Consider the following 21,288-nt stretch of genomic DNA (forward strand, 5'->3'; position numbering starts at 1 on the left):
GGGCAATGATTATCACAATCTCTTTTTTCAAAGAAAGATACTCCAGCATCTATTATATTTACTCATTGAAGGACTCTGCGAACTACTATCTTCCGGACCAGACCTGAACCCACTTTCTTGTCAAGTTGTTTTGGCCTCTCGAGGCTTGGAATCTTCAAGATATCTTTCAGACTTTAATACTGAGCTCTTGTCCATCTCTTAACTTCTATGGCTTCGAACATTGGTTTGAATTTGGATTGTAAATTTAGACCCACTTTGCAGCAGAGAGGAACAGTTCCACAAAGAAATGATCTGATAAATAAATTGACAGCTAAGGTTGAGATAAAAAGTTTTGTCCATCCAAGCTAGTAACAAGCTACGTGTTATTTGAGGTAATGAAGGGCCTCAACTCATAGCAGAATGCCTAAAAGGAGGGATCTGCAACAAGCCAATGCACCTAGCGAACATATTAAGATACCAGACTTCGATTTTGTAGTGCAGAAAGAAACAAATATTCGGAAGCCTTCTCCAGAATGGCTAACGACTCGACACTAAAACTTGGCTAAAGTCATCATCATTGTCTATAAGAAATCATCCATGATCATTAGCTAAGCATCCAGTTAATGCAAGGTGATATATGTTATTCAACAAGCAGATCAGCACATTTCCAGTTTATATCAGCCCCAGTTAATCCAGCAATATCCTTTTGGTCTATAGCCAGAACATGCACACTTGCTTACACTGGCTCCAAGACCACCAAAGACATTTATGCTTGATAGTAGTATTTGAGCAATTCTATCTATGAAATTTAGACCTTCTCTTGGAGATGACACTGTGATTCGAACATTATTCTTCCAATCTTCATCTACAGTTAAAAAATAAAAAGAAGTGCCAGAATTTCTCAGGAAATGAAGCAGTTTTACGATAAGTGTTATGGAATGAAACAAGAAAAAAGAAACCGCTATAATACTAAATTGCCATAAGCATCAAAAGCAAGGCAGTGGTTTCAATCTGATGTGGAAAATGTCGTCGGAGAAGTCCACAGGTAAATCGTCGTATCCGGTTGAGAAATTGCTAGATTATGCGTTGGGACCAAACAAGAGACACCATGACTGTAATAACTGAAGAATTTAAATGAAGCAATTGGCAAATATCTCATTCACTTTTATTAAACAACAGACAGTGATGCCCATCGACATCAGATACATAAAAATGAAATATTTGAAAATCAGAGAATGCAAACTAAGCGAAATATCTTGAACATGATAAAGCTTAACCGAGGAGGACTTATTTAGGTACAATGGATTCTAGGAGGGGTATAGAAATATGTGTTCCAACTCCAGCAGCAAGCTAAAATACCGAAATGGATTCTAGGAGGGTTATAGCAATACCGTGCTCCAACTCCAGCCAGCTAAAACACCATGATTCGTAAATAAGCCAAACCTCAAGGGAAAAAGGTATTAGACCAAGGAGGATTTTGGTTGTTATCCACGAATGGCAGCATCATCTCATCCGACCCACCAAATCCCAGAGGCTCTTGTGGGGTCAGCAAATCCATGAACCACTGCTGCCTCTGCATGTTATCATTGTTCACCTCAAAAACCGGCACTTCTGCCCTCTGTGATGGATGCTCCCCACTAGGTCCTGCTGCCATTTGGGAATTGGTCACATTCTTAAGTGAGTCAGACCTCTTGTTAATTTCCTTCAAGTTTCGGTCAACCATCCATCCCAGATCATTCAAATCCATCAGGTTCAGGTTTTGCAAGCTCTTCCCAGTCAAGCACTGGAACATGGCATGCGTCACTTCCTTCTCACGGTTGTCCTTTCGCTGTTTCTTGAGATGCCCATTGGCTTTTGTGATTCTTTGCCTAAGGAAACTTTCCTGATTCACCATCTTCTTGCATTGTTCCATCTCAGGCAATCTCTGGAACTGGCTTAGCACACGCTGGACCCCCAGAGGAGAGGGCCAAACCTCAGGTTGAGTGTCATATGGGCTACAAATTATCGCACAAGCTTCAATCCCACAAAGGGTGCTTAGCTCACTTACCTTCTTCATTAGACCCTTCTTCCTTTTTTTGAAGGTTGCTTTTCTTGCAGAATCATTAGTAATGTATGCAAGCTTAACCTTCTTTCTAGTCATGGTGGCTAAGAAAGCAAGAACAGAAATTGAAGGATGGGTGAGTATTTTTGTTCCAGTCTATAGGCTATATATACTGCATAGGCCTGGACGAATTAGGCTCTTTTCATGTTTCTACCTAACGCAACTGGCCGGATTCATAAAATCTAATCTTATACCATCACCACCACACATTTACATATCCAAACCGTTGATTTGGCACCACCTCGTCAGTAATAAATTATGGTCTACAATCCAAAATGTCACTTCTTATCAGTAATTAATGACCATTGATACGAAAAGAATTAAGCCAATTATGGTCCTAGATTTCACTGACACCATTCATCATCTTAGGTGTTGCAGTGGGAGAAGTTCAATCCAGATCAGGCCAGATACCGATGTTTACAAGACAGTAAGAATACAGAGTTGTTAAATCCTCGTTCAAGATATGGCGTGGATTTATATGGGAAGCACCAACCAGACACCCCCTGAGCATTGAATTCTTTGCTAACGGCTGACCGCAGATGGATTTCTATTACTTCTTCTGGCAGCAAAGTCAACAGGATCCAAATATGCTAGACAATAGCATTTAAAATTGTCGTAACACACCGGTTCATCCTTTTCAAATAAGGTATAATCCGATTGTTTCCGTCCCATTTCCTGGTAGAACCCCAAACCTAATGCTATATTCTGTCAAGTGCCCAGTGATACTTGTTCTGCGTTATTCAGGTAAACATTTCAGCAAGTCTACTGTCAAGAGGTAACGGGATATTCTATTCAAGAAAAATCTTATGAAAAATATACCATAAATTTCAGGTTCAACAAATGCATTGCTGAGAAGATCATGCATTGCTCGAGCATTCATGAGCAAGAAAATGAGAAAACTTAGTGCATGTGATTCCATTTTTACAGACATTATATAACTTCAATGTTGATGAATAATTCTGATTATGTAATATTAGATGATTTTCTTAATTAAGCAAATACAATCAACCAAATTTAATGTGCAGTCGACCAGATATCTCTCCCTGCTCACTGTCGTCTTACACTTTATCATAAGTGCATCTTTTCTCCTTGTCACTGCACCATCCTCGGACCATTTTACACTACCTACATTGTGTTCCAGAACCAAAATCTTAAAGGGTTCTTTCAAGATCAAAAGAAATAAAGAAAAGATTGTTAAAAATTAAATCAAGTAGGTGTATGGTGTACGTTCTTATATGATGGTTCACTCAGACATTCTTACAAATACTTGGAATACAATGGCACAGGTCTGCAAATCCAATCATCCATGCAAGGTCACTTGAAAAAATAAATATGGAGATTGCCATTGCAAGGAGATGGGAGTGGCAAAGGCCACATTAAAATCAGAAACAGCATAATTTTGAATTTTTAATGGTTCTTGTCTTGTTCAGGAAATAAATCATGATGAGAAGAACAATTATTTTTTTGACTTTTAAAATTATAGCATAGGTATTAGAACAAACTCAGTAGTCATTTTTTTTTTTATCGGAATGGTAATGATGAACATATTACTCCAAAAATATTAATCATGTCTCAGAGTGTAAATTTCATATTTTTTTTTTAGTTTTAAGTCCATCATCGATTTCTTCAAAAAAATTATTTTTATTAAATCAATTTTGATGTATTTTAAAAAATCTCAATCAACACCTCTCACATCTCAAAGATATTTTCTGAGAGTGGACGGTAATTTTCACGGTAGTTTATGGTCATTTTATATTTTTTAAAAAAATATGAGATCTTTCTTCTTTTTCTTGTATGCATCTAATACTTCTATTTATTTATTTTTAATTAATTCTAAGTATCCAGGCCAAGACCTGACTAATCTCGGAGATGCATGGACCTTCAACAAGAAATTTCATGCAAGTACACCACGGTTAATTCATAGGTTTTATCACGTTTGATGACCTTGCGAACTTGTTCGCACCAATCTATGAAATTGAACAACCATTCATTATTTTAATAAAATGGATTTTTTAGTAGAGAAATTAAATGCAAAACATTTTAGTTTACACTACTAAATTTGTTAAATATAAAATATGTTAAGTTGAATCTAAGGTAAAAATTACAAAAAAAATAAAAATTATGATGAAATATGAATCAATATCTAAAAGAAAAAAACTGATTTTGAGTATGTGAGTTTAATTTTTTGATAATTGAGTTTATATTAGTTTTTTTTAATTCATGTGGGGTATCCGGGTCAGTTTACGCGCACCTCAACTAATCCCTACGGATCCTGAAATTAACGACCAGGTAAGTTTATAATGACCATTAATATTAATAATCATAGGACTCGAATCTAAAATTACAGGAAAAACAAACTTTTTAATTTCAATCTCTTATCAGATATATATTAGTTGAATGCTATAATGTATGTTAAATGAAGACATAGGCACCAAGACCAAGGATAATAATCAGGACTAGCAGATGTCATGTTAGTGAGAGTAAATATTCCCTTTGAAAAGTCTAAAACCAAATTAAAATTTAGATAATAATAATAATAATAATTTTTTAGTTTATCCAAGAAAAAAATAAAATTTGCAAGGATATCAACGTGTGTGGATTATTCTATTTTCTTATATATTTAATAATAATAGTTTTTAATTTTTCAGATGGGTTTTATTCCCTTTGAAATAAATTTTTATATTTTCTGTCGTTTAATTGTTCTTATTTAGCGGATCTAGATACAAACCTACAAACCATGATTGATTCAAGTGGTTCATCATTTATCTTTTTTAAACAAAGTTCTGAGTTTGAATCTTATAAATAAAACACAGTATTATTAGAAGAGCTATCGTTTTTACTATTTATTATTATTATTATTATGTGAACAATAGCATATCCTATTTTTTCAATACAGACCTTGTTTATCTTCAAAATATTAATATAATTGTTTGATTTATCCTAACAACTTCAAATTATATATTCATCACGATACCTTAACAATTCTGAAATCTAAACGCATCAAAGGTATGCATGGTATTATTACAGTTAGAGCTCGTTTGGCAACGCGTTAGTGTTCATGTTTTTTCAAGAACGTATGAAATGACCGTTTGGTTATAAATACTGAAACAATCAAAACACATGGGTCCCGCCATTTATATGCGGCAGGACCATGATTTTTCAGAAGCAGTAAAATACTGTTTTTTTACAACCTATGAAACACACACTATTCAGTAAATTGCACTGTTCACGTGCATTTTTTTAAAAAAAAATTTAACAATTTCTTTTTTTAAAAAAACTAGTTTAGAGTGAATTAAATTCACTCGCATTGTGATGTGAACAATATTTTTTTTCCTGAAAAACTAGTATAGAGTAAATTAAATTCACTCGCATTGTAATATCAATTTTATACCTGATAATATTTTATCTGATTTTATTACACGCTCACAAAATTATGAAAACTGTAGTTCTTATCAGCTGAATTCTGTATGTAATGGAATTATAAATAGTTTAATGGAATAATAAAAAATATTTTATATCAGGTATTATTTATTTCATGATGTAATAAGAGTAGTTAATTCTACTCTATTTAAATTTAAAACCATCAATATTAATATATATATATATATATATATATATATATATATATATATATATATTTAAAAAAAATTATTTTATAACCTCAATTTCAAAAGCATTCTTAATCAAACACATTAAACTATTTTTTCTTCAACCTCAATTTCAACCACAGTTTTAACCAAACACCTATTTTTTCAAACCAACCTCAACTAAAAGTACTTTTTATAAAACAATTTTTTTCAAATCACAACCACAACAGCTACCGCAATACCAAACACACTCTTAAGCAACATGAATTGTGTTGCGGTGTAATTGGTTTTTCGGTGTTGATTTTAGAGTGTACCGTGACTTTACAATTGTGTTTTTTTTTAATATAAAAAAAACATAAATATATTTAGTTAAAAAAAGATAAATATATATAATTAAATATATCTTTACTACAATATTAAATTGATTTTTTATCATTAAAAATATAAAAGTAACATGTTCTACTATCTCTACTAGGTGGTTTAGTGGTAAAAATTTGGGATCAATAAGTTTGTTTCTCTTGTGATTTTAGATTCGAACCATGTGATTGCCAATATGAATGGCTACTGGAGACTTATCTGATTGTTAATTTCAGAACCCGTAAAAATTAGTCGAGATACTCGTAAGTTTGCCCGAACATCCCACGTGAATTAAAAAAAAAACCAACCAGTCCTCTGCCCAACAAAACACAAGTTTAAAATATTTAAATGTTAGTCCTGTAGTTTTCTATAACTTTCAATGCTGCTCCTAATCGACAGGATCAAGAAACATTTTTTTTTTACTATATTTATTAGATTTTTAAAATGATATGTCATGCCATAATGTCATAATTGGTTGGTTGATATAATTTTTATATGATTTATTTTAAATTTAGATTAGATAAGAAATTAAATTGATTTTTTTTCTCAATTCTATTTTTATTTTTTTATTAGTCAAACGATTCACTTTTCAACCAATAATATAAAAAAACTAATTTTTTTTTTTACAGATGTTTTGTTTCAAAAATATCTTAATTATTTTTTTCTTTAAAAAACCACAAGAGTAATGTTATTAAAATATTGATTTTTTCTCCACAAAACAAACTCCCCTCTCTCATTGGCCAATTTCAAAAACTCAAAATCGCCAACCTGTCACAACTCCTGCCCTCCATTCAAATGTAAAAAAAACAAATCGTACACGGATCGCCAACGTGTCACTCACCGCTATAAAAAACCATAACCACCACACCATACCTGTCAAATCCCGCCCTCTCTCAATTTTCATTTCCCTCTAAAAAAACGCAATCACCTTCAACAAATCTTAAGATCTTTTGGTTATTGAATCTGTGTAACAATGGAGGCAACAACAAAGGCAACGAAAGGTGCAGGAGGAAGGAGAGGAGGAGAACGAAAGAAGTCAGTTTCGAAGTCAACCAAAGCTGGTCTTCAGTTCCCTGTGGGTCGTATCGCTAGGTTCTTGAAGAAAGGTCGTTACGCTCAACGTGTTGGTTCTGGTGCTCCTATTTACATGGCAGCTGTTCTTGAATATCTCGCTGCTGAGGTATAACAGTTGTGGTCTTTTACATCTTGTTTCTTTTCTTTAAAAAGAAAAATGTCTTATAATTTACAACGTTAAAATATTTTGAGATTTTTTTTCCTTTGTTTATATCCTATTGCTCTTTAAATTTTGTATCTGGATTTTTATGGGGATTTAAAAAAAAAAATTAATCTCCTTTTTTTTTATTAATTAGTTAATTTTGATCCACAAAATAACCCCTTGTTTCCCCCCCCGATTAATCTGGGATTAGGATTTTTTGTTTAGTTTTTGTTTTGTTTCCTATTGTTTTTTATTTAGACCCTGATTTGATTTGTTTTGATTTATATCTGTGTGTTTTAAGGTGTTGGAATTGGCCGGAAACGCAGCAAGAGACAACAAGAAAAACAGAATAAACCCAAGACACGTCTTGTTGGCTATAAGAAACGATGAAGAACTGGGAAAATTGCTGCAGGGCGTTACAATCGCAAGCGGAGGAGTGTTGCCTAACATTAACCCAGTTCTTTTACCCAAGAAAAGTGCAAGCAGTGAGAAATCTTCTGGATCCGAGCCCAAATCTCCTAAAAAGGCCTAAGCCATTGGCTCTTTTTTTTTTTTTATTTTGTTGTAAAAAAAGTCTAGGAGGTATCATCCAATGTAGTAGGAGTTTAGATACGCAGTTTAGATTTTGTTTTTAAGGAAATAGTTGTCTTATGTTTTGCACAAAAAATGGTTGTAGCTCTCTCATGTTGATCGATCTATAATGGAAAGCAAGCTGCTGCTTGTTTTGTTACCTTCCTGCTAAATTTGTGTAAAAAGACTGGTCAATTCATCGAGGATTTGATTTCTCCAAAGGGATTTGAGTTTTAGATTCAAAGCTTTGCTCAAGAGAATACCTTAAAATCATAATTTTATCACATCTACTATGGGAAAAGAGTTTGGGTTGATTTGGGCAACTGTTGAATATAACAACTATAATTTTTCAAATAGGCTCGTTCTATTTGATATTATGAAACTGAATTTGGTGATGCAAATGTTGTTTGATTTTAATGAATAATTGCAAATGCAAATCACAGATAAGATCCATAAAAGAACTGAGATGGTGACCTTTGTGTATTGGTTCATGGATGATCAATTGAGTTGTCCATTTGGGCCTAGATCGTGAATAAAAGGGGAGACGGGCTTCGGGTTCTGGCTAGCTGGTCTATCACTCAATTAGATATGTAGTAAGCCCAGCAAAGTAATATGAACAGGACTAAAAGGAAAGCCCCAGCAAGTTGTAAAAAGTTGACTAACAAGGAGGGTTTTAGGAATTTAAGAGACTCCCAAAAAATTCAATCTTACCTATGATCCTATGATGGATTATTTACTGGTAATGACACTACCGTCTCCGGCTGTTATTGTTTTCTTTTAAATCACTTGTTATCGCAATTTTGTAGTTAAAATTTGTTGTTTCCTGCTGGGCAGAGAAAGGTTTCAACATGTCCTAGTAAATACATTCGCATTCCAGTCATTGCCATTGCTGCTGCTGCTGCTGGTGGATCCGGTCTCTTGTATGCAAACAGCAAGCACCGTGATTCCGGTGAGATTTCCGTTTTTGGAAGACACTCCTTTTGATTTGGCACGTTAAGGAATTGTTGATGACATGTTTGCAACTTTTCAGATACAAGGATATCACTTTCATTTCGTGCTGAATCTTTGCATGAATCTTTGCTACTTCCATGGCGAACACCACTGGACTTGACCCAGCATAGTTGGCACTTTGGTTTGTAGCACTCTTTTTTATTGCCCATTTCTGAATTAATTGGATGGTTTAATGATTGTTATTTTATGTTATGGGGTTATTGATTTAAGCTAGATTTTGTAGGAAATCTCCCGTTATTCTCTTCTAGAATCAGTCCTGTTCCATCTGGTGATATAAAGAATGAAAATCCAGGGGTTGTTGGAGAGAGTCCAAAACCCAGTTGTGGATGTTTAGGCAGAGATACCATCGCAAATGCGGCTGCTAGGGTTGGTCCTGCTGTTGTTAATCTATCTGTTCCAAAGGGTAGGTGTGTTTGGCTTGGTTAGAACTACCCTCAACGCATTGTCTGGCCATAAAATACTATTTAACTGATAAACAATTAAGGAGTCGAGCACGAGCCCTTTTTTGGGGATAAAGGGACTTGATATATTGATAGGTAGGTATTGGTGAAGTTTTCCCTTTTGTTTTGTAGGATTCTATGGGATTACTACTGGAAAGAGTATAGGGTCTGGCACTATCATTGATTCAAATGGTACGATCTTGACTTGTGCTCATGTTGTGGTCGATTTTCAAGACATGAGAGATTCATCCAAAGGAAAGGTTAGTGATTATGGAGGCACTTAAATATTAAGCTTATAGTAATGTGTTCGTATACTAATTTCATTTTTGTTTCAAGGAAAATTAAATTTGTGCAAAAACTTTCCTTGGCCACCCTAAAAGTGTCTCTTTCAATGGGATGAGATCCACTGGAATGTGGTTGTATATAATGAAGGCATTGTAAAATGAGTTAATAGTGTGTCAAGTGGTGTGAATTTCCATAATTGTGTGCTCATGATCAATTATTTAAATTTTTTTCTGTTAATTTTCCAGATGACAGATTTTGAAAGCTAGGCTCAGTATTTCTGAAACATGTGCTGTTCTTCGGTTTAACTGAGCTTAATTTGCAAACGAAGCTTTTGTCATCTTTAGGCTTTGCATGCTCTTTAACTCAGGTGTTAACTCGAATGTCATTAATTCTTTGCTCTTTGATAATGGCATGCTAGAATGAATGCCTTCAGTAGTGAATGTCTCGTATTGATTAATTTGGTTGATGCAGAATTATCATATCTAGGGAAACAAAGTTCTGAGTTTTTTTTTTCTCATTGTTGTTATGATGGTCATAATTACCTGCTTTTGCTGTAGAAAATTATTTCCCTCTTCAATTAGTGGTTATGATGTTCATAAATGCAAGCCCGTTTATACTTTAGCGTATCAATTCCCTCTGATCTATTTGATCTTTAACTCCTGATGATCTGATGTGTAATGAACCCTTGCAGGTTGATGTGACTTTGCAAGATGGTCGGACGTTTGAGGGTACAGTGGTCAATGCTGATTTACATTCTGATATTGCTATTGTAAAGATAAAGTCTAAAACCCCACTGCCAACTGCAAAACTTGGTTCATCAAGCAAGCTTCGCCCAGGGGACTGGGTGGTAGCTATGGGCTGTCCACTTTCCCTTCAAAATACCGTGACAGCTGGCATTGTTAGGTATCAAGAATACTTAAGATTAACAGAGAAACCTTTTATTTTTGGCTGCCATAAAAATAGAAACTTGTTTTAGTATTGATTTTGTGTATGTTCTTTCAGTTATAATTTTTCATCACACTAGTAGAATATAGTTCCTGTTTGATTATTGAATTTCTCGTTGCTGTTTAAATGACTATCCCCTTGGGATGTAGCTGTGTTGATCGTAAAAGCAGTGACTTGGGTCTTGGAGGAATGCGAAGAGAGTATTTACAGACAGATTGTGCAATCAATATGGTAGTTCTTTCTCTCCAACTCACCCCAGAAACATAGTTTTTTGACCCCTCCTATACTGCTGATAATGCCTTCATTTATGAAGGGGTAAACATGCTCATGCTCAAGTAGCACAAACATGTTTTGTTCATTCATCTGCTTTTGCATGTGTGTTTTACCTGTGGCTATATTTAAGTATATGTTTTCTACTTTAATGGCATAGGGAAATTCTGGTGGGCCGCTCATTAATGTTGATGGAGAAGTTGTTGGTGTTAATATCATGAAAGTACTGGCTGCAGATGGATTAAGTTTTGCTGTACCAATTGATTCAATTGCCAAAATTATGGAGCATTTCAAAAGGAGTGGGTAAGCAATTGTTTTTTTGGCAATCAGTACATAGAAGTAGATGTGATTGTAGCCTACTCTACCATTTTTCTTCCATTCCATTCTAGAATGAACCGAGAGAGTAAGCTTATGAAGGTTTAGTTTCTGTTTGTTAAGATTGATATGCTTTATTGTTAAAAGGAAGTTTAATTTACAATTTTTGGAGGGTAACAGAAGGGATACATAAAACTCAATTTAGGCAAGACAAATATTTCGTGTACCATGACAGTGAAAAATAAATTAATTAACAATGCCTATTTGAGGTCAAAGAAGAACAATAAAGATCACAATGACCCTTGCTAATTATCCATGTGCATGCAATTTAAATAGGAGGTGATATTTTGCAGGAGAGTCATTCGGCCTTGGCTTGGCTTGAAAATGATTGATCTTAATGAGATGATCATTACTCAACTTAAAGAGAGAGATCCCAAATTCCCTAATGTTAAAGAAGGTGTTCTTGTACCTATGGTAAGTAACCTAAATGCTCATTCCGCTTTCCTTTTGCATTCGTAATATCATATAATTTGCATGTTATTGACACTTTTCTTCCACGTCTTCTGAGATGCTTGCATGTAAAATTGTGTATTTGCAATTGTAGTTGATGCATATTGTCTACAAAAATGATTTAATCCTGGATATTAACTTTATAATGAAATGCTTTTATTTCCCTCTTGAATGGAAAAGAAGATATCGAGTTAGGAAATGTGGCTATTGTCAGAAAGAAGATCTCTTAGAGGTTTTGTTATTTGGAAATTTTGTATCTAACACTTTTTATTTAGAAACCATTCTAACCTTCGAAGAATATACTGTCATAGATGAATTTAGAAATAAGCTATCATAAAAAAAATGCCCCTTGGTAATAGGCACATGTGATACACAAGTAATAATCTTGGTGTAAATATAAGGTGTTAGCCTTTTCCGTTAGTTTCCCTTTTCTTTTCCATGTTTGATGGTTTTCTTAATTTTTTCTCCAGGTAACTCCAGGCTCTCCAGCTGATCGTGCTGGATTCCACCCTGGTGATGTTGTCATCAAATTTGATGGGAAGCCTGTTCGAAGCATCAAGGAGGTATGTTTGACTCTCTCTTTCTTTTGGGGTGGGTTCTATGAAGGAGGTTTGTCAGGTGCATATTTGCAGCCGTGAAACATTACACAGCAAAATACTTAAGGGCTGCCACTTTGAGTACCCAATGATTTGTAAAAATGATGCTGGTCGTTAGTGACTGGTTCCTGTATTTACTTAGAAATAAATCTTGGAAAATCAAAGTTTCATTACAATTTTTGATGTGTCGTTGTTCTTCTATGTGCTGATGTTCCATATAATTCATGAACGCATGGCAGATCATTGAAATTATGGGAGACAGAGTTGGCAAACCCTTGGAGGTAGTTCTGAAAAGACCAAATGATGTGGTGGTGAATTTGACTGTTATTCCAGAGGAGGCAAATCCAGATATGTGAAAGACATTAATTATTTTGGTGAAGATATCTTCTCTTCATATTGAATCTCAAATAGGAAATAAGCATACCTGAGAATCAATCCGTTCGCAACATCTTGATGTAATAGAAACCCCTTCTCAAATTAACCAAGTGTTTAAATTCATCTTTTTCTGTACAAAAATCTTCCAAATATGAACTTGCAGTTTGTGAAATAGAAATAGAAATATAGAATAGAAAACCTTGTTTTGGATGTCACGGTATTTAATCCAATTAAATTAAGTTTCCAGTTTCTGGGGGGATTGCACCTATGAATCTGTTGCAAGATAGGACCATACCAGACATGAAAAATTTAGAATATCACCTTTGAAAGTGTAGGAGTTTCTATTTTGTCTTTGACTGTACAGTGCACAACTTCATAGTCTACAATGATTTCCCAGTGCTCATGTTTGGCATCATATTACTGATCATCTACTTCTGCCAAACCCATTGATAAGAATTTTGCTTTATTGATGTATTTAAACGAAAGAACAATTAGGGAAGAAAAGTTTTCTCATCAGTTGCCTTGAAAGTTAAATTGGCAAAACAAGAGGGCAGTCTATATTTGACAGCTTAAGAAACAGCAACGATGAGGTCAACTGACTGTTCTGGTATTGCTCCAAACAATTGTAGGCTAAATCCAAATAGCCTATAGAGCTCATATTTCCAAACAAAGAAGGAATAGAGCCTCTAAATCCATTTTCAGCCATCGAAAACTCCCCTACATTTGAAAAGATCAGAGATGTATTCTTCGGACTTTGACCGTGGATGTTTCTTCGATGTGTCTACCGTCAAAAAGGTTCAGGTTATGACAACATTGGAGGACTGATTAAGGACTCGTCTCTAAGGTTACAGTGTTGTTGTTTCTATCATGTATTGTTTTCTTAATAACCAAGATGGGAACATTCCATGGGAAGATCACGCAGAGATCCCCAAGCCCAGCGAGTGGTTCGAGAAGAGTGCAACCATTTACAATCACCAGAAGCAACAATTGCTACTCGTGTCATTACCGAACTTTCCAGTCGCCAAGAAACCCAACATCAACGTACAAAACCATTCTAACCTTCATTGATTTGCCAATTGAACACTCAAGAAATGCTCCTGTCCTTTTTCATCATGTTCATGTTCACCGTCAAGGTTATTATTAACATGAATGTACAGGGTACCAATTTTAACAAACAGCTTGCAACAGACAAAACTCTTTTTACAAACAGCCGAATGCAATGGGATAAACAACTGGCTGAAATTAAGTACTCGTGTTAATATGTAGAAGTAGAACTAATTCCAGTCTCCTGAGCAAGTAATAATATTAACAATATTTACCACACAAAACTGAAAATAATCTATTTACATTGGATTCAGACAAGTATCAGAAATTCTCCGCGTTTAGAAAATTGTGATATTCAAGCTGGATCATCTCCCCACCAGCCACTGGATCAAACTCACATCTATAGAAGCTGCAAAACCATCCAATAAACAAATCCATTAAGATTCTCCATGATCATTAGAAAAAAAAACTGTGCACCATGTATTCAAAAATGATCCATCCATGAACTTCAATAATATAATCATGATCAAAACATGTACATACAAGCAATAATGGGCATATGGTAAGTGGTTTATATGATTGCCAAGGATAATTTATCATTAACTCCTGAATCCATCAACTAATTTGCAGAGTCCAAGTTTGATGGGAATCCAAACCCAACACCGAGAAAAAACAGCTCAACTTGTTATGCATATGGAATGACAATGATATCAGCAACACTTCTGCTTCTAAGAGATTGTTCATCTACTGCTCAGCGTAGCAAAAACCAATAATGGCTTTTACTAGAAGCAGGGATCAGACAAATCTAAAGCATATTCCCATGGAAGCCAAGGAGCCACTAAACGAGGCATAAGAACTAAGCATAATGAGATTGAACATAACTGCAGTCTTATGATTTTTGTTATTTTTCCAAAGACAGTTTCCCTATCGGCCTTAGGAATGGCCTACTAGCACACCTTGGTGGCCCAGGGAATCATGCAAGTGCTGGGAAGAAAACATGCCAGAGGCTAACTCATCATGCATTAGGGATTTGATTCAATTGCCTCAACCCATAACGTAACAAAATGACAAGTAAAAAACAACCAGCATGATCTGACTTTTCATTACCTTCCATCCATGCCGATGATGACAATAGTGTTCTTCTGCTGGCCAAACCCAACAAAGTACTGCAAACCTTCAGGTAATCGAAACTGGGCTACTGACCACTCTGAGCTGAAATACTTTGGCAACACACCTGCAATAATGAGAGAAACCCAAGACAAGCTTCGCTTTAAAACAGTGAACTCCTAAAGGGGCATTATCTAGCAGGCTTGTACACTAACCAATGACAATCAGTTCTCTGACCTATGCAAGCTAATGAACTAGAGTTAGAACTTAGAAGTCATATCTTAACCTATGCAAGGTTATAAACTTATTTTCAACATGCTCAGCCACTAAATATTAAAATTTACCGGATCCTATAGCCTTCCAATAACTGCTAACACTAACTCCTCAAGATTTCATTGAGGCAACAAACTAGCATAGTAGTATTTATAGTTCAAAGACTAAGTGACAATGAGTAGGGAAATTACCTTTGAATAGGCAAAGAGATGAAAGTCTAGAATGAATTGGTTCAGATGCAATGTGAGATCTGTCATTTGTCAGTGAGGCCAAGGACCCTGAATCAACCTTGAGACTAAAGATATGTACAGTTCCCTTATCGCTTGAGACAGCTAGGAACTGAGCATTGGATGAAAATACTAGGCTGTAGATATCTGCTCTATCTGCACCTCTCCTAACCTAGCATGGGACACAAGAAATCATTCAACATCAGCAAATAGCATCAACAAACCACAGACAGGAAATTAAGTTTTTCTAGCTACACAAAAACAAGCTTAACCAAAGAAAATTGAAAATTGCACACAAAATGTTCATTATGCATCAAGAAACAAATTTGAAATTCGATCTCATAAAGCAGTTAAACTTAAAGATCCTTTTGTCTTTTTTCTTTAAACCTCAAGATGTTATTATGCTCTTTGCTTAAAAACCCTGTTATCAATCTCTTCACAATCCTTCAATTTACACAAGACGGCGCCTTTCCTTATAAAAGAGAAAAGCTAAATCTTTCAATCGACAGGAGTGCTTGCATGAACAGACACTCACTTGTCCAACACGATCAATTTGGCTATAACATATCCATTAACAAAAACACTGAGAAAATCACCTTGCTAAACAGACACATGCCCGCACACAAAAAGTAAAATCCTTTCCTACTTCCAGTCACATTAAATTAACTCAACAAAATTTTGACACCAATTAGGATCATAACAGGCTCCAAAAACACCAGAATCACCACACATTAAGATTTACAGAATAAAAAACTAGGATCACACTAATCAGCTTACTGATTACCATACCTCTTGTAACAAAGTCCCATCCAAAGTATTAAATACTCTAATCAAAGTCCCTTTAGAGCTCGCGGTCGCTAACCTCCCCCCATCTTGAGTTAAACTCATGCAAACAACTCTTGAATCATGAGCCATAACAAACTTACTCTTCTTCGACCCAAAATTCTCCACCCTAATTTGACCCTTTTGCAACCCTAGACTAACCAAAACCATTGGCGAAGAATTCTGCGAAATCTCACACAACCCATTAGGGTTCAAAACCGTCTCTATTTGAAGCAATAACTTCAAGTCCAAGAAATTGTAAACAAATATCTTTTGGTTCAATACAACTACGATCATATCGCGGCGAAGTTTTACGTTCCTGACCTCTGACCTGAATGATAATTCTCCTATACACCGGGAAACATGGTCGTCCCAAATCATCACTTTGTTGCTGGGGTAAATCGGGTCGGGTCCGCCACCAACTAGGCAGAAGAGGTTGCAGCGGTAAAGCATGGCGACCAATCCGATGCCGCCGTGTGTGTCTAATTCGCGGCGGAACGAGGGTTTGAATGGGTCCGTGTCAAAGACCCGGAACCCGTTTTGGAGTCCAACTGAGAAGCAGGTGTGGTTTTGGTTAAAGGACAGGTGATAGGTTGGAGGGGTTGCTACTTGGGTTGGGTTGTTGGTTATGGTGGTGGTGGTTGTGGTGTGGTTATCGGGTCCAGAGTCGGATTCGGTTCGGGTCGCCATGAGAGAGGAGGGGTTGAGGTTTGGAGTAGAACTTGCGAGAGAGAGGAGTTTTGGGAGGAGATAGTTTTCTGTTGGGTTTATACATTATATAGTTGATGATGACACTTGGCTTGTGGATTTGTGTGAGAGTTAGGGTCCCACTAGGATGGTAAAGTATATGTTAGTCCTTATAAATTAAGATAAAGTACACTTTCATTCTTTTACTTTTGAAAATATAAGAATATATATATAAAAGTAAATGCGGTTTAAAGCCGTTAGTTGCTAAGTAAAAATTGGAGATGTTAATTTTCTCACTATTTAATCTCATAGTATTAGCTTGGATTTTTTATTAATAAAAAAAATAATCATAGTTTAAAACCTGTTATGCTATATTAAATCGAGAGTTTTAGAGAAGATTATATGTTTAATAATTAATAAAATTTAAATATTAAGCATAAAAATGTAGCCTTTGAATCTTAAATTCTTTTTATGTTTTAGGTCAAGTCCTTAACATCAATGAATAAAAAATAGGAGTTTGAATTAAAGAAAAAATCAAACATTTTTTTTTATTAATCAAACATCAATTAATAAAAATAGGAGTTTTTATTATGTCTTTTTGTTTTTTATTTGAAAAATGGATCATAGGCATCATGACACTTTTGCTTCTGCCGTGCCCTACATCCATCTTTGCCCGTGAAATGGCTACTTTATGGCTATTGTCCGGGAAAGCGCAGGCCGTGAGTTTTTAAAAATATTGAATTTTTTAAAAATATTTTTAATTTATTTTAATATGTTAATATAAATAATTAAATTATTTAAATATATTTTTAAATAAAAAATATTTTAAAAAGTAATTACCATCGTCAAAATAATATATGTTTTGTAATGTCTATTTTTATAAGAATGTTTTTTAACTTAAAATATATTAAGATATTTTTTATATATTATTTTAATTTTTGATATTATCATGATAAAAATATTAAAAAATATTTAAAAAGTGTAAATTTAATATTTTTCATCCAAAAAAAAATATACACGTGTTTTGGAGGAGAGGCTTTCAAGGGCAAATCCCCCCTAAACGAATAATTTTAGTAGGAGAAAGAAAAAGGAGATTCTTCTATTACAAGGTAATAATATGTAGTGGACAAGAACTATATATATTACTTCGAGTCTTTGACTTGGTTATTGCTTGATTCCTTCTATACAATTATGCCATTGGCTGGTAAGTGTTGCCACGTCATGATGTTTACAGGTCTCAACGCAGTGGAGTATACTCCTCGTCCATCGTCTCCTTCTATTCATTTTCTAGCAATTTTTCAAGTTCAACCGCTTCATCTAGCCCTTCTGCCAACGGTTATCAAACCCTATTTTGTTGTTCATATAGTTCACGACCCGATCGGTCTATCTTATAATTCGAGTCACATGCTAAAACAAAATTAATATTGATAAATGAACTATCGGTCAAGATTTAAATTGATTTTTAATTTTATATTATTTTAAATGAGCTAAATCAATTATAATTAACTCGTTCAAACCGTGATTCTAACGAGATCATTACCCGAGCTGAACCGGGTCGGGTCTAATTTCTATGTTTTGCCAGGTTTTTTCTTGCAAACGGAGAACGGATTTGATGATCTTGTTAAAGGAAATTTACATGTACCTAACCTTTTGGTAAAGTGTCGAAATCGAAGAGAAAAGCAACAAAAGAGTGCTGTATTTTAGTATGACTTGCGAAGCTTCGAGGAATCAGCATGGCTTATAATGACTCTTGGGCGCTACTGGGAAATTTACTATCAAATCACACAACACCCGATTAGAAGTTCGTGCTCTTTGAAAAAAGCAGAGACAGTTTGTCTTGGAAGATAGATATCCTTTTGCCGTTTCATATCAGGCTAGATTTTAAAATTTCACTATCTGTTCCCATGCAAGATATTAATTTTTTGAAGTGTTTTATTTTTTAAATATATTGAAATATATTTTTTTAATTTATTTTTAAAATTCTTGACACATGAACGTCAAAATCACTGATAAAACATTAAAAAATTTATATGTTCAATAGAGTCCAATAATTGTTACAAGTTTAACCATACAAAATCAATTGGCGGTACTGATAATAGCGGTCGATAATAAGCTGGATTACACGGTAGTGACTTGGGTGCACTTAGGGTGTGTTTGAGATTATGATAGCGGTAACGGTTCAAAGTATTTTTCATTTAGAAATATATTAAAATAATTTTTTTTTATTTTTTAAAAATTATTTTTGATATTAGCACATCAAAACGATCTGAAAACATATATTTTTTTTATTTTAAGCAAAACAAAATTCAAAATTTGAGAGAATACGGTTTGCACCGCGTTTCCCAACACACCCTTATCCAAGACATTCTCCATGGTGCTGTCTTGATATATGGAGGTCTAGATTGTAGCAATTGCCATGACCATGTTGAGCAAGTCCTGATGAGATTCTCGTCATATATCCTTCCTAGGAGCACCCCTTATAGTATCATGCCCAAAATTATACCTCAAAACGAAGCAACCTCGTTGCTTTCCTGATGGAGTGATCACTACTCGATAAGAACCCTCTTTTGTTTGCTTGTCCTTTGTCCAATTATCCAAAAGGGACTTGATAATATTGGGGTGCACCAGATTTGAAACACAACAGAGTCAAATGATTTTGTTGTAACATTGAATCTTCTAGGTAAGATCTCATCGGATAATCCCAAGTTGGGTTGTTTCCTTTGTATATTCAGACCGTACGTTGTTTCTTGCCCAGAGATCAAAGAATCACCCACGATGGAGACCACAGCACGGGTTTTGGAGAACAATTTTGACAGTTTAAGGCCTTCCAAGCATGTCAAGAGTTCTGCAATCCATCGTTGTGACTTTTGAAGGAAAAGAAGGTGTGGTCGAGAAAGTTTTTTGTTTTTTTGTTTTGTTTTTTGGAGTTATTTGATGGGAGAAATTTGGTTTTGCGTGCCCAAAAGAATTAGGGTTCTTAAGTGCTATGTGATGATATGAAAATGAAAGAGGAATCCTCGTAATATAATATGGATTATCCAAATAATTAACACTAGATTAATCACCGAAAAGTAATGAGACAATGCCAAGCTCAAGAACTCAAGTTCGAATTCCTTCATTATATCTCAATTAGTGAGTTTGTTTGCTAACCATCTGGTACGTAGGTGCCTGCCATTCTGCATCGCTGCGTTGACAACTGGTGCACGTTTTTAGCTTTGCAGATGGTGAAGTATTACGTGAAACCATGGCATAAACATTTGCAGCATAGAAGAAATTAACATTTTTGAGACCCTCGGCGGAGACGATGTCAAGTTCTAGAGTACGAAATTCCATTTTGATATATATATATATATATATGTGCATATTGTCCTTGGTGTTCGCATTTCATCACAAGGATAAACTATTTTTTTATGTAAAAAATAATATTTAGGTGCTAAAAATAAGATTAAAAAAAAACTAGTAATGATAAATTTATAATTCCAGTAATTAAAATTAAATTAACCTAGGATATCTTATAACTTAGGTCTGGATTAGCTTTTAAACCGGGTTTAATAACTACGAGAAAATACAATTGTTATGCTCTTTGGTACAGCATTAGCACGTGATTATATGCATATATACTTTAATAGCAAATCATTCTTCTTCGTTATGAAAATGGGCTTTCGACTGGTTAAATTTGGGCTTTTAATTGCGACTTCCAACACGAATAATCTAAAGGGAAATGCATTGCCTCTTGGCCCAGTTCTACCTCTTTACTATAGCTCCATGCCTCTATCTGTGTACGAGAATTGAGAGAGAAGGGCATATAAGTAAATGAAACAAGGGGAATCCGTTTGAATGAGTCCCAGAGAAGCTCTATTCTTTCGGCAATTTCATGGCATCAACTTTTACAGTGTGTTTAGTATTGCGGTGGTTACTGTTCTGGTTGTGATTTGAAAAATATTGTTTTATAAAAAAATATTTTTAATTGAGGTTGATTTGAAAAAATAGATGTTTGGTTAAAACTGTGGTTGAAATTAAGATCGAAGAAAAAGTAGTTTAATGTGTTTGGTTAAAAAAATGCTTTTCAAATTGAGGTTATAAAATAATTAAAAATATTTTTAATTTAAATATTGTAGATTTAACTACTATTATTACATCATGAAATAAATAATATTGATATCAAAATTTATTTATTATTCCATTAAACTACATGCAATGTCATCACATACGAAATCTATCCAACAATGACTATATTTTTCATGGTTTCTTAAGCGCGCAACAACAAAAACTGAATTTTTTGTTACGTCATCAAGCGATATCCTTCTAATTTAATGAATAAAACACAATTAAAATAAAAATAAAAACTGAATTTTTTTTAATTGGGTCGGACCCGGCAAGAACATAATTGGAATTGCGATCAAATTTCACAAATGCTACGTCATCATGCGATATCCTTCTAATTTATATAGTGTTATTAAATAATATTAAATACTAGTTTTTCAAGTAAAACTCAATTTTTTTAAAAAAAATTTACAATTTCATTACGTCCAAAATTTATTCGACAAGAACTACAGTTTTCATGATTTTTT

The 21,288-nt window shown here is 34.4% G+C and overlaps 4 protein-coding genes across 6 annotated transcripts; 2 read left to right on the forward strand and 2 right to left on the reverse strand.

The window, feature by feature from the left end:
* Positions 1-804: 804 nt before the first annotated feature.
* Positions 805-2,266, reverse strand: LOC7473269 (agamous-like MADS-box protein AGL80). Its single transcript, XM_024583006.2, has one exon. The coding sequence runs from the start codon at positions 2,117-2,119 to the stop codon at positions 1,424-1,426; it is 696 nt and encodes a 231-aa protein (XP_024438774.2). The 5' UTR covers positions 2,120-2,266; the 3' UTR covers positions 805-1,423.
* A 4,624-nt stretch (positions 2,267-6,890) lies between these two features.
* LOC7481741 (probable histone H2A.5) lies at positions 6,891-7,983 on the forward strand. Its single transcript, XM_002318958.4, has 2 exons — positions 6,891-7,204; positions 7,542-7,983. Exons 1-2 carry the CDS (start codon positions 6,998-7,000, stop codon positions 7,770-7,772), a joined length of 438 nt encoding a protein of 145 aa, XP_002318994.2. The 5' UTR covers positions 6,891-6,997; the 3' UTR covers positions 7,773-7,983.
* Positions 7,984-8,408: 425 nt separating this feature from the next.
* On the forward strand, positions 8,409-12,825 carry LOC7473270 (putative protease Do-like 14). Of its 2 annotated transcripts, none has more exons than XM_024583876.2 (11): positions 8,409-8,549; positions 8,645-8,759; positions 8,841-8,942; positions 9,036-9,224; positions 9,394-9,521; positions 10,238-10,449; positions 10,641-10,722; positions 10,922-11,064; positions 11,430-11,550; positions 12,057-12,149; positions 12,422-12,825. In XM_024583876.2, the coding sequence occupies exons 1-11, from the start codon at positions 8,532-8,534 to the stop codon at positions 12,536-12,538; spliced, it is 1,320 nt and encodes a 439-aa protein (XP_024439644.2). In that variant the 5' UTR covers positions 8,409-8,531; the 3' UTR covers positions 12,539-12,825. The 2 variants fall into 2 exon arrangements, with proteins under 2 accessions (XP_024439644.2, XP_002318995.4); XM_002318959.4 differs by having other exon boundaries at positions 9,045-9,224.
* Positions 12,826-13,790: 965 nt separating this feature from the next.
* Positions 13,791-16,785, reverse strand: LOC7473272 (autophagy-related protein 18a). Of its 2 annotated transcripts, none has more exons than XM_002319490.4 (4): positions 15,998-16,785; positions 15,173-15,380; positions 14,709-14,835; positions 13,791-14,010 (listed from the first exon to the last, which is right to left on the reverse strand). In XM_002319490.4, exons 1-4 carry the CDS (start codon positions 16,718-16,720, stop codon positions 13,923-13,925), a joined length of 1,146 nt encoding a protein of 381 aa, XP_002319526.2. In that variant the 5' UTR covers positions 16,721-16,785; the 3' UTR covers positions 13,791-13,922. The 2 variants fall into 2 exon arrangements, with proteins under 2 accessions (XP_002319526.2, XP_052302481.1); XM_052446521.1 differs by having other exon boundaries at positions 15,173-15,375; positions 15,993-16,785.
* Positions 16,786-21,288: the final 4,503 nt, after the last annotated feature.

This window comes from Populus trichocarpa, chromosome 13 (genome assembly GCF_000002775.5).
Source record: "Populus trichocarpa isolate Nisqually-1 chromosome 13, P.trichocarpa_v4.1, whole genome shotgun sequence".
Classification (NCBI taxonomy): domain Eukaryota; kingdom Viridiplantae; phylum Streptophyta; class Magnoliopsida; order Malpighiales; family Salicaceae; genus Populus; species Populus trichocarpa.